At 37.0% G+C, this 14,033-nt stretch overlaps 1 protein-coding gene across 12 annotated transcripts in view; it reads left to right on the top strand.

Annotated features, from left to right (window-relative positions):
* Positions 1 to 14,033, top strand: part of LOC105489423 (DCC netrin 1 receptor) — a 1,213,781-nt gene that overhangs the window by 558,262 nt on the left and 641,486 nt on the right. For all 12 annotated transcript variants that reach the window (XR_011616876.1, XR_011616875.1, XM_071085315.1 and 9 more), the window contains exon 3: positions 10,365 to 10,649. Coding sequence is in view for 10 of the 12 variants with exons in the window: in XM_071085315.1 (XP_070941416.1) it covers positions 10,365 to 10,649 (285 nt within the window). In the remaining 2 variants the exon portion in view is untranslated. The remainder of the gene's footprint in view (positions 1 to 10,364; positions 10,650 to 14,033) is intronic.

The following is a 14,033-nucleotide window of genomic DNA, read 5'->3' as shown; positions in this document are numbered from 1 at the left end:
AATTTTCACTCATTTAAAAAATGTCAACATAATTTTCTATGGATGTATAATGTTATGTACAGTGGGTATACTATAATTTGCTTAACCAATTACCAATTGTACAATTAGCCCATTTTATATTTTTACTAATTTAAATAACAATGTTAAATACAGATGTAACTTTTTTCTTTGTATATTTATGTGTGGATTCCTAGAAGAAAAATTATTGGGTTAAATTGTTTTTTTGTTTGTTTGTTTCGAGACAGAGTGTTGCTTTGTTGCCTAGGCTGGAGTACAGTGGCACAATCTTGGCTTATGGCAATCTTGGCCTCCTGAGCTCAAGTGATCCTCATGCCTCAGCCTCCCGAGCAGCTTAGAATTATAGGTGCACACAACCACACGGCTTATTTTTGTATTTTTAGTTGAGTAGAGGTTTCACCTTGTTGGCCAGGCTTGTCTCAAACTCCTGACCTCAGGTGATCCGCCTGCTTAGGCCTCCCAAAGTGCTAGGATTACAGGTGTGAACCACTGTACCCAACCATGGTTAAATTGTTCTGATGAAAATTTTCAAGTCACTTCACTAAGGTGGTGCATCAATTCACACTTTCAGAAGTATTGTTAATTATCATTTTAAGAGGTTTGCACCAATGATCGGCTAAGGTCCTATCTCATTTTTATTATTTTTTCAGTTTTGATTATTAGTGAATATTTGTCTACATTAGAAATTTAAATGTATAGAAATCTATAGAAAATCTTCCATTAAAGTAAAACAAGCAAATAATAAACTCCTAACTGATCTACATATTAAGTATGAGTCTGCATTTGGCTTCATGCATACTCACAGTTAAACAACCTCTTTCAGTCACCAAAGATGCCAGCAGAGCTAAGATGAAAAGTAGTTGCCACTATACATTATTTGCTACCTAGTACCTTCTGTAAGAAGGATTTCATTCTAACGTTCACATAAAGAAATGGCGTTGATGTTCAATATAATTTGATTAGATTTTAAGAAGAATCTAGAAAGACAATACCATATGAGTTTGAGGAAGAAATGGTAAAACTCTATTATTTAACCTTGTGCTGAGAATAGATATTATAATATAGCTTGAATGGAGGAAATAAAGTTATTAAAATGCTACCTAGAACAATGCTTCCCAAAACTGCCTCTGTTGACCCTATAATTAATCAAAGACGTTGATGGGCCAAGCCAACTCATGCTTGTCTGATTGCTGATAATGAAATCAAGAGGAGCAGGGCTGTTAGGACATGTTGTAGTTCATGTCTGATCACCACCTCCAGGGGAAAGCTGGGTGGGGGCTGAAATCCATTTCTGGATTTACTGGGTGATTCTGTGCAGTGCCTTTATAAAATTCATTCCCTCAGAGGCAGTACCCTTTCCTAATTATTACGATGGCAAAGTATGAACCACCAGAGATCCTGAGGATGTTACTAAGAAGGATGATTCCAGAGAACACTGAATTACTTCATGGCTTTGAAGGCCAGTTAAGTAATAAGCTAGCAATGCTCCTAGGTGAGATTATGATAGACCAGCCTTTAAAGTGGCTCTTGGTCATAGGGATTATAGGGGTCCCCAAATGGCATCTGGTTCTAGGTCTCATGTATAGTCAGCCTTTCATTGCTTCAAGGATCTAGGACAGTACCAACACTACAGAGGATGTTATATTGGACAAACCCCAAAGATGATTCTGAGAAAGACTTAGTTGATGGCATTACTCCTTACCTATTTTTGGCCTAGGGCAATAGCTCATTGTGCGCTGCTAAGCTTGCAGAGCTGGACAAACTGACTGGGTAATCTGGCTATACTGTTTTTCTTTCCCTTTGACATCCTTTAAAGGTTTAGTCATTTGGCCATGTGATTGCCTCTTATAAGATCACACACTGGGTGAACATGGCTGGCACTTACCAGGCACGCTTACCAGAACTTCCTTTGCAATGTCCACCACAGAACAAATGCTCTTCAGCCAACCACCTGGGAGTCCATAATTTTGCCAGTGAAAATGAAGCAAGAATGAAAAGGAGTGGGAGAGAAAAAAGGGAAATGATAGCTCACAGAGGGATGTGGCATGTACAGGCCAAAATGAGCTTCTAGCAAATTCCCTGCATATCCTTTATTGGCCTTCTGGCTGTTTTTTTGAAAAGGACTAATTCTAGAGAACTTCACTTTGGATTTGCCTCTATTCTCTGCCCTTTGGCTAATTTGAGAATTAAAAAGGGCAAAGGAGGTCTGGCTTTGAAGGGATGTAACCTTCAGGCTTTAATTTGGAGCAAACAAAGCATTTACAGCAGCTCTCCTCTGGCAGTTGCGGAGTATTACCACACTGCTGAATATTTAAAAGCAAGGCGTATTTCCAACCCCAAGGTCTGTCCCCCAATTGATAAGTCTCTTTTTATTAAATGAACTTTAATTACTTAATAATTAGACCTTCCACAGGAGAAGATGTGGATGCTGATAGTCTGCCAACAAGGCTAGAGGGCAAATTGGAAGAATGTGCTATTTTCAGATTAGAATTTAAAAGAAGGAACAGGCCCATTCTGGGGGTGTGGGTGGAGGAGAGACCTCCCTAGAGGCGGCAAGTCTTGGCATAAACCCGGACTGTGAAATGCTTTATTTCCACTTCTGCTTGAAAACTAAAGTACTTTAGAATTAAATGAGAGTACACCTCAAAAATATTCAAACTTTCTGACTGTCTGGATCTGATGGAAAGATTTCTCGTCGTCTGTGCAGTGTGTGTATGCTTGGGTGGAAGGGTAGGGAGAGACTATTGTTCTCTTTATTTTAATTCTGAGAGCCTAACACTTTTGATGTCCCTATAGATTTAGCAGCTTTCCATTCATTGCCATGGTGATTTTTTACCTCATTTTTTTTTTTTTTAGCATCACAAAGGAAAAGCCCAAATGAAAAATGTTTGCTGCTTTTGCTATTAACATTTCTACTGCCTGGTGACAGCAAATATTTGGGTTGTGCCTAGCTTCTGAGGAAATATGTATTGGTCTGAGATTGATGGCCGCAGCCATTGCCCAGGCTGTCCCAGCTGGGTGGGGGCTGGCCCTGAGACCACTGATAACTTTGTTCCTGAGGATAGTGAAGTGAAGGGAGGATGAGGAAATCCCATTCAAAATGTCTACTGATTTACAGCTGAACTGTATGTGGCTTAGATAATATTTTCACAAATGCCTTACGCATAGCCTGTCCACCCCTCACCACTGCCACCCCCCCGACCCCAGTCTCTTCAGATGAAATGATTTTTTAGTCTCAGCTCTTTTCTGCTTTCCTGAAAAAAATCACTGCTTTTCCCTTCTCTTATTATTTATTTATTTTTCAAAGACAGTCTCTCTCTCTGCCACCCAGGCTGGAATGCAGATATGTGATCATAGCTTACTGCAGCATCGAACTCCTGGGCTCAAGTGATCCTGCCACCTCAGCTTCCTGAGTAGCTGGGACTACAGGTGTGCACCTCCAGACCTGGCTAATTAAAACAATTTTTTTTTTTTTTTTTTTGAGACAGAGTTTCGTTCTTGTTGCCCAGGCTGGAGTGCAATGGCACAATGTCGGCTCAAAGCAACCTCCACCTCCTGGGTTCAAGTGATTCTCCTGCCTCAGCCTCCCAAGTAGCTGGGATTACAGGCAGGCACCACCATGCCCATCTAATTGTTTGTATTTTTGGTGGAGACGGGGTTTCTCCATGTTGGTCAGTATGGTCTCGAACTCCTGACCTCAGGTGATCTGCCCGTCTCAGCCTCCCAAAATTCTGGGATTACAGGCATGAGCCACCACCATCGTCCTTAAAACATTTTTCTAGAGACAGACTCTCTCTATCTTGACCAAGTTGGTCTCAAACTCCTGTCCTTCAGTGATCTTCCCACCTTAAACTGCCAAAGTGTTGGGATTACAGGCCTAAGCCACCACTCCAAAGCTCCAAAGCTCCTCTAACTAACTCTTCATGCTTTCCTAGTTATTGCTAGTGTTTCCTAAACTTTCCAATGTTTAGGGTCTGGAATATTTGCTTAAACTGATTATCTTAACAATGATACATATTTTTCATTCAACATATATTTGATGGCCAAATATTTGCCACACACCATGCTAAGTGTTTACAGTATAGAATAAAATAGACTCGGCTCTGGCCTGGCATGGTGGCTCACGCCTGTAATCCAGCACTTTGGGAGGCCGAGGATAAATAGGGTCAGGAGATCTAGACCATCTTAGCTAATATGGTGAAACCCCGTCTCTACTGAAAACAAAAAATTAGCCAGGCGTGGTGGTGGGCGCCTGTAGTCCCAGCTACTGGGGAGGCTGAGGCAGTGTGTGAACCCGGGAGGCAAAGCTTGCAGTGAGCCGAGATCGCGCCACTGCACTCCAGCCTGGGCGACAGAGAAAGACTCTCTCAAAAAAAAAAAAAAAAAAAAAAAGACTTGGCTTTGATTTGTGGAATTTACAGATTAGTCTAGATGATGGCTATCAAATAAATTCCACAGTTAATTAATTACGATTGAAGTAAGTGCTGGACATAAAACCTGTAGGACAACTGGTTCTATCCAGACTTGGGAAAAGCTGCTATGAGGAAGTGAGAATTCTGATACTGCATTGGACTATTAAGTCTCAGGTATTCAAACTCTCTGTTACTGAAGAGCTGCAAATAGAGTAAAACCTTTACTCTTCCTTGCATGGATAGTTAATAAATGTTCTAGGAACAAATTGGGGTTATGGCTGCTTAACAGGCATTGAGCAACACTTAACAAAGTAACACATAAGTAGACTCCTGATGAATCCTTTTAGTGTTAACATTAGTATTACGGAACAATGGAAGATCCTTTTCAGGACTCAAAATAACAAGGTAAGACCCATTTCTCTATGGCAGTCTCATAATGACTCTATAGCTCTTGCTAATAGCACTCCATGCTTACTATATAACTATAGTTAGAACTGTTGACATGAAAATTTTTGATGCTGAAGCCCAGGCACTTTCACTGTGTATTAATCACTTATAAAATTTGAATTAAAACGGTCTTTATCATTTCTAAGGAGATTAAACAGAGCTTCCATATGTGTCTGACTTTTCCATATGTAAACCAAAATGTTCTTTCCTTTTTATAGTTTCTCACTAATAAGTTCTGATCTTTGTTAATGTATGGAGATGCAGATAATATGGAAATCTGGAAGTTGGCTTGTGTGGGACACTTCCAGCAAAACATGTGTTCTGTATTTAAAACTGCCAGAGCATCTTGGGCCAGGCTAGGTGTGAAGGTAGGAACTTTGAAATTCATTCTTGAAAACAACCTTTTCCTAGGCTAACAATGTAAGCCCTTCGAAATCACCAAAAATAGTTTGTGTGCTATTTTTAATAGTAAAGTACTTCAGGCTGGAATCTGTCTATGGGAATTCAACATAAGGCAGAAAGTACTTACTAAACAAAAAAGTGTACTCAGTACAGTACTGCTACTTGAGGGTTGAGGAGTAAAGAGTATTGATATATAAAAGAAAGTCTTTTTGAAATAGTTTTGTTTATGTCAGGGAAATAAGGTATTTTAAGAAGTATAATAATTCAGTACTAAACCTTTAAAAATAACGATCATGAGCTGAGTACAGTGGCTCACGCCTGTGATCCTGGCACTTTGGGATGTCAAGGTGGGTGGATCATTTGAAGTCAGGAGTTTGAGACCAGCCTGGCCAATATGGTGAAACCTTGCCTCTACTGAAAATACGAAAATTAGCTGGGCATGGTGGCATGTGCCTGTGGTCCTAGCTACTTGGGATACTGAGGCAGGAGAATTGCTTGAACCGAGAGACAGGTTTCTGTGAGCTGAGATCGTGCCACCGCGCTCCATCCTGGGCAACAGAGTAAGACTCGTGCTCAAAAAACAAAAAGAAAAGAAAAAATAACAACCATATAAACATTTGAAATAGTTTGGTACCAGTTCCATCTAGAAAGTGGAGATAATAATACTTCCTTAAAGAGCCATTGCGAAGATTAAATAAGGTCATTTATAAATGTGCTTAAAATGGCATAAATGATAAAACTGAATCTGTTCCCAAAGTCATCTAGCTTGTTAAATAATGAAGCAGAGAAGTGACTCTAGGTAATCTCATTATTCCAAACTGCTACAGAGTATGTTGGAAAGTGACAGAGCCAAAGCTCAAATCCAACTTTCAAAATTTGTATGTCTGCAATACTCCATTTAAGCCTTTAGAGTCACATAGCACCTCAGCCAGTATTTGTATATTTTTTTCTTTCAGTAAATATTTGATATACTTCCCAGAAATAAAATACAGAAAACATCCACACAAATGTAGAAATACTTTTCAAGCTTTTATTTATACACTTAACTTTTTATAGTATCTGCAAATTGTGAGTACTATAAAAATTTTAAAGGTGGAGTGATGATTTCCAGTAACTAAGACTAGGAAAAAGGGAGAGATTTTTGACTGAGTGCCTAAAGCATGACTAGAGATTTGATAGGTAGATGTTAGGAAAGAGGATGTTCCTTTTTAGAGGAAGTTCCATGAGAAATACAGCCAAGAGGAAACCATGTTTAGGATATCTCCAAATTCAATCGATCTGAGAATTGTTTTGCAGAAGTTGTGGAAAAGGAGCCTGAAGGTACATTGTGCTAGATACATGTGCACATATTAAACAAAAAACCATTTGTCTGATTTTGTGGCAAAAGACAATGCCAGCACATGTTGGGAACTTCAGGATTTCCAGAGTGAAGCAAAAACTTTAGTGATGTAGAAGTACTGATGTTTTGACTATGTTTGGAATGCATTTGAGTGAGAAAAACATAGAGGTAGGAAGACCATTGCTGCTATGTTTACAATGGATCAGATGTGGCCTAATGAGTGTGCACCAGGCTTTTTCCATGAACAGGCTGTTGTTGAGCAGGTAACTATTTTTCACAAGGATCTAGTCAAAATTATTCCTGTATCTTTCTCTGGATGAAGCTTGGGAATCGTTTTTATTGCATGAGAACATTAAATGACTTTTATGAAAATACAGTATTTCATACATATGAGTTATAGTGAGTTTATTGTCCATTACTAGATATTCATACACGTGCCTTGAAACTATAGTACTAAGTTGATAGCCTGTAACTTCTTCTTCTTTTAAGACTGTTACACCACCATGAGATGTAAGTGCTAAAATTTAGCACAATATTGGGAGTGCTAAGTCAAGCCTTATAGAGCCTTATAAACTTAGAATTGCTTTTGAATGTGTAGAGTTTCCCATTTAGAGACAGAAAGAAAAGACTGCATCATGTTTGTAATTTCTCACTATGACAAATAATCAACTATGTGAAATTTTCAAACATTGCATTGTTAACTTTTAAACAAGATGCAGTTCTGACCCTGGCTTGTTAAGATCTGAAATCATCACAGAGTACATGCAATTCTATTAGCCAATTCTATTAAGTCTAATTATATTAATATGCAATCCCAGCCTTTGTATTAAATTCTTCCAGGTAGATGAAGTTTACATAGAAAACCAAATGTTGAGTATCGGTTTGAATTACTATTTCATTTTACATATTCCAGGCTCTGAAACCTACTTGGAAATACATTTTTGATTGCAATAGACATTCGGTTGTAAAATGGATGTTTTATTTTCTATTTTAGTATTTCTTGAGACAGGTTCTCACTCTCTTGCCCAGGCTACAGTGCAGTGGCACAGTCTTAGCTTTACTGCAACTTCTGCCTCTGGGCTCAAACGATCCTCCCACCTCAGCCTCCTGAGTAGCTGGAACCACAGGTGTGTGCCACCACACCTGGGTAATTTTTAAAAATTGCTTGTAGAGATAGCATTTCATCATGTTGCCCAGGCTGGTCTCAAACTCCTGGGCTCAAGTGATTCTCCCGCTTTTGCCTCCCAAAATGCTGGGATTACAGGTGTGAACCACCATGAATAAATGGTTTAAATGCTTTAAATTTATCCAATGTGTGTAACTTCAAAAGAGCCATAAATCTGAATATATAAATGTCCAGATTGTTAAAATCAACTTAAAATTTTATTCTCACCTACATGTATTAAATATATAACTTGTGTGTATTGGAAAATTATTCCTGACTACATTTCCTTAACTGCAAAATAAAATACTAGGGATTACAACCAAGAAGAAAACTATTAAATAAAAATAAAATTTGTTTGAAACTCATTGCCCTACATAAGCCTCACTACTACATATCTACATATCTATCACTACTCATTGCAGCTTTGGTTTGTGTGGTAGATACAGATCATGCTCTGTTTAAGTACATGCCTTAAAGCCATACCTGAGCCAATCTGTAGTAGATTAACATACTTCTTTGGAATAGACTAACAAGACTATATAATGCAGACAGTCTGAAAACTGGATTTTGAGCAGTAAGCCTGGGTACCTGTTAACTAATTCCTTTTGTTCTTCACGCAGTGGTAGATGCAGCACAGACACAGATTAGTTCTTCTAACTGAAAAAGAATAAAATTAGGCAAGTGGCTGGCGCCCCCTGTAGGTAAACTGTAGTGTTTATTCAGGTATCCCCGTGGATCCAGATTTCAGAGCCTTAGTTTAAGAATCAGCTGAGTAATTTTAGAATATATATGTGAGGGAGAAATTAATATTTGCATCAATATTAAGGTTTTTGCATGGTATATCATTAATAATTCTCACAAAGAACAATCTTAATATTGCAGCTCTAGAATTGCAGGTCTATTTCTGTGGATATAGCTCTAATGAGTGATATCCTTCAGCAGCTTGTACCTAACCCACATATAATTTTGATCTAGTTTTATATTTCATAGATTCAGTTATTTTGTGGTCCAAAAACTCGAATCCCTAAAAGAGATGTAAAATTTCACCTTCACTTAGGGAAGGAAAGTGAAATAACATCTCCATAGCATTGCTTATTGTCTCTCATATTAAATTATGATTTGACTCATGTCATTTTATGTTGACCCTTTCGGTCACAGCAAAATTTTTATCAGGTTGTGAGGAAAATTAAGATCATGAAAATTAATAGACGCAAATTCAAACTAAGGGTAATTAAAACTGAACACAGTAGAATTTTGTTTACTAAAGATTAATGAGACAATCAAGCTTTCTTGACAAAATTTAAACCTGGACCTGGGGAATGTTGACTTAAATTTATAAAATAAAAATCACAGTAACATAAAATATGATTAGTAAAACTTGACATGAACCCCAGACTGATGAATGGATCAAAGTTTGTTGTTACATGTCCATACAATTAAAACAATTCTGGAATGACTCAAATGAATATAGAAATATCAGAATTTCACTGGGATGAATAGCAAACGTTAATAATAATTAAAATTTAGTTGAATTTTCTCTAAAAAATAAACTTGCCAGTGGTCTTTCAATGATGGCATAATTGATACCAATAGATTTCTTTGTAATCATTTAAAAAAAACACAAGAATTTCACGGTCAAAATTTAGGATCACAAATAACCACTTATACATAAAAGGGAGTGCAAGATGGCAAGGTGAAAACATCTACGTCTCTCATGTACAATGTCATGGCAGAGAAGGCTTATTTCTCACTATGCTTATATTCGGTAATGGCCAGTTTCTTTTATTTTTTCCTTATATTTACTTCATATGAATGCATTATTTTCACATGTTATTTCATATGAATATTGAAGTGACCATGTGAATTAGATATTATCCCATTTCATGGTCCAAAGAAACAAGTTTCCAGAGTATTCATATAGGATAGGTGGCTCAACTAGTCTAGAAACACAAGCTATTCTAATTCCAGCTTTAAAATCTTTTTCACTACACCACAGCCATAGCTGGCAAATGTGGATGAACATTTACCGTAAGCAGTAAACCCTAAAAGATAGTTCTTTGTTACTATAATTGGTGGTTCCTGTCATCCCTCTTTCTTGAAGCTGCTGTAGGTATGCCATATGACCAGTCCTTCATGAATCTTCATGACTTCATAACCCTTTGTCCAAAGTAGGGTAACAGGAATTCTGTCCATAGGACCAGGATTCAGAAGAAGTTTCTCTCTGTAGGACTGTCATCTAGAAACTGAACTCGAATGTGGAATTTCACTTTTCTGAGCCTCAATTTCCTTATCTATAAAATTAGGCTGCTCTTATCTACTTTATTTTACAGGGCTGTTTTATTTACCAATAAATAAGCTTCTAGAGATGAATGGCAACGTCTTCATTACTTTTTAGCCTCTGAGCATACTGTAGTGCCAGACAGAAAATGTGGTAAAGTGTGAAGAGCAAATGAGATGATGTTTGAGAAAACAGCTTATAAAATGTAATTTTCTATAAAGAATACAAAGTGTGATTATTTTTACTGGCGATTATTGTGCCTTTTTTGAAAGACTTACTCTTTCTTCTTTGTTTTTCTCCTAGGACCACTGAGGTTCCTTTCTCAGACAGAATCTGTCACAGCCTTCATGGGAGACACAGTGCTACTCAAGTGTGAAGTCACTGGGGAGCCCATGCCAACAATCCACTGGCAGAAGAACCAACAGGACCTGACTCCAATCCCAGGTGACTCCCGAGTGGTGGTCTTACCCTCTGGAGCACTGCAGATCAGCCGACTCCAACCAGGGGACATTGGAATTTACCGATGCTCAGCTCGAAATCCAGCCAGCTCAAGAACAGGAAATGAAGCAGAAGTCAGAATTTTATCAGGTATTGCAATGCTCTTTGTTGCCTTCAGAACGATATTCTCTGCAGTAAGTTGAAAAACAATTTTTTCTTTAACAGATATTTGTAATGGTCATAAGTTCTGTATTGTTCATTGTGTTTTACTTTTTATCATTACTTGCTTGCTTGCCAAAGCATTCAATGAGGTTGTGCCAAAAGCTGTTCTTTTTTTTCTTTTTTTTTTTTTTTTTTTCATGTCTTGGAGTTTCTGGAAAAACAGGTATCTCTCATTTATTCATTCAATTGTTCTATGACTATTTAGTGAGTGTTTCTTTGTGCAAGCCCCACTGGTAAGCATTTCTCACTTATTTTTTCATTTTCCTCTGATGACAGTCTAAGAGGTAGTTTTTATTCATTTCAAAGGAGGAAGGTGAAAACTTGCAATGTTAAGAACATTCCCTAAGTTAATATTGAACTATACATATAGGATATATATTATACATAGTTCAATATTAATCATATATAGTTCAATATTAAAATTAGGCTGATCTTACCTACTTTGTTAATTTTACAGGGCTGTTTTGTTTACCAATAAATAAGCTCTAGAGATGAATGGCAACATCTTCATTACTTTTTAGCCTCTGAGCATACTGTAGTGCCAGACAGAAAATGTGGTAAAGTGTGAAGAATTCTCTTTTGTATATTCTGTACTTCATTAGTCACAGGGATACTGACTTAAATGTATCAATAACCATTGGCAACACTTACATTTCATCTACCAGGCAATGACAGAAGCAAAGCTAGCATTTATTCCCTAGAATAAATTTCCTAGCTAGATACACATACATGCATCTATTTATATATCTATTACATACACAAAATTTTTAATATATGGTATATATCATATGTGATATATGTCATACATATAGTATATATCATATATACATGATATAGAATATATAATTATCACATATTATATGTGACATATATCATATATATGATATATAGAGAGTTATCATATATGTATGTATGTATATATGTATTTTAGACCAGGATCTTACTCTGTTGCCCAGGCTGAATGCAGTGGTGTGATCACAGCTCACTGCTGCCTCAACTTCCCAGGTTCAGGTGCTCCTCCCACCTCAGTCTCAGTAGCTGGGACCACAGACTTGTGGCACCACACCCGGCTAATTTTTTGTATTTTTTTGTGAAGAAGAGGTTTCACCCTGTTGCCCAAGCTGGTCTCAAACTCCTGGGCTCCAACAATCTGCCTGCCTAGGCCTCCCAAATTGCTGGGATTACAGGCATGAGCCGCTGCGCCCACACTGAACAATCGTTTACTTGTCCATTCACACGCTTATTTCTGAGAAGCATGGTGCTAAGTACTAGGAATATGGCAGTGACTAAAACTGTCCCAGAGCCTGGCTCATTAGAGTTCTGGGTGGATGCACACATGTAAGTAATTATAATAGGGTGTGATTGATATGATGGTAAAAAAAAAAGTCATTTCTCTCCAACTCTTATTTTACTTTCTCTTCTCTGGCAAATCTCTAAGATACTGGCCTCATTTTGTGATTCTAAATAGTCAGGGTTGAATTGGATGTTCCCTAAGATCTCTTCTCTTCCAATAACCTCTACTGTAGTATACTCATGTAATGCCTAGTTTCTCTTTTAGCCAAACTTGTAAGACTGACTTAGATGCTCTTCTGAGAATCACAAAAAAGGCACAAACTTGAGAAAGTGGAACTGACTACATCTCAAAGCATGGATGTTGGCTTCCGTCTCCATGCTGTTAACCGTGTATAGTTATCACAAGTACTTCAGCTATGCAGAGAGTAGCATTCCTGTAATTCTAAAAGCAAATTGGCAATTCAATTGGAAGTTTCCAGGTGCTTTAATGAGGACATCTCTGAAACCTCTCTTTTGTATATTCTGTACTCCATTAGTCACAGGGATACTGACTTAAATGTGTCAATAAACATTGGCAACACTTACATTTCATCCGCTAGGCAATGACAGAAGCAAAACTAGCATGTATTCCCAAAACATACATGCATCTATTTATGTATCCATTACATACACAAAGTTTTAAATATTTATATTCACATATTATTAATAATGCATCTGTTGAGTATACCAGATAGGAAGTCAAGGTAAGCTGCATAGAAAATTGGCAAGAATATGTTTATCTGAATATGACAGGAAAGTCTGTTTTCCAGTGGTATTAAGGAATCAAGTTGAACTAATGAAATATTAAATTAGAAATGCAAAGTTTTAAAAGACACAGAGACATAATAAATCCCCATTTACCTTTCTTTGTTCGCCTTGCAACAGCCATTTGCATTGTAAACCATGGAGATTTATTTAAAGCCAAATTTTACTTTGTTAATTTGCCTAAAATAGAGACTATGTTGTACTTTTGAGATGTGTGAGCATTTCTTAGCCGAATTGAAACTGATATTTTTGTAAATGCATCACATCAAATGAAGATTTTTATCTAAATTCTATGAATTCAAATATAAACTTTAGAAAAAATTATGAGTTAAGATAGTACATGAACGTGTGCGCACGTGCATGCGTGCACACACACAAGTTATTGTTATACTTGGCTAAGCCTGTCTCGTAGGCTAGCTGTCAAATAAAGAACTTGCTAAAGGAGAATGCGTTTAACACATCCTCAAGTTTACAAGTTGGTGTAGAGGTCAAATTCACAAATGCACAGTAAGTACGAGATTGAGAGCATGAATGAGTGAGTGAATGAATGAATGGCAAATCTCTGCTTTTCTTAGTTGCCACTTAGGGTTCTCTCATTTTAAAAATCATGCTAATCCTTTCTGAATCAATTTCCACTCTCTCTAAGTACCGATGTGAGGCAGTAATAAATTACAGATATAATACATATGTGTGTGTACATGTTAATACATACACGCACCTATACAAACATCATATTAGCATGACTTAGGACTATTAAACATGGTACCAGAATGGTTAGAACTTTTGAAAAGTTTGTTTTCTTCTGGAGTCACTAAATTACCATGTTGACTGATGAAGTAATTTATATCTTGCTTTAGTTTGAGACATAGCTGTTAATGAGAAATTTGGCAACTTTCCCCAACATTCATTTTTACCATAGTTCATAAGAAGTGTTTGAATTTATGTGTATGTGGTTATAGTTATATAATTCTAAATAATATTTAATTTAATACACTTACTCAAGTCTGTGTGAAACTTATTTCAGGTTGCCTCTTTTATATAGAAGGTGTCTTTTATCACAAAGTAACTGAGGTCTATTAAATTCAGAGTTTAACAAACAGTAGTTTTAAAGTGCTATCTTTCAGCAACCAGTTTCACTTTATTCATTAAATAAATACTTTATTCAATTAACTTTTGAATGAATCTTATATACCTGGCATCCTGCTGGTTGCTAGG

Source organism: Macaca nemestrina, chromosome 19, assembly GCF_043159975.1.
Source record: "Macaca nemestrina isolate mMacNem1 chromosome 19, mMacNem.hap1, whole genome shotgun sequence".
In the NCBI taxonomy this organism is placed as follows: Eukaryota; Metazoa; Chordata; class Mammalia; order Primates; family Cercopithecidae; genus Macaca; species Macaca nemestrina.
This window is presented reverse-complemented; position numbering and strand designations above follow the sequence as displayed.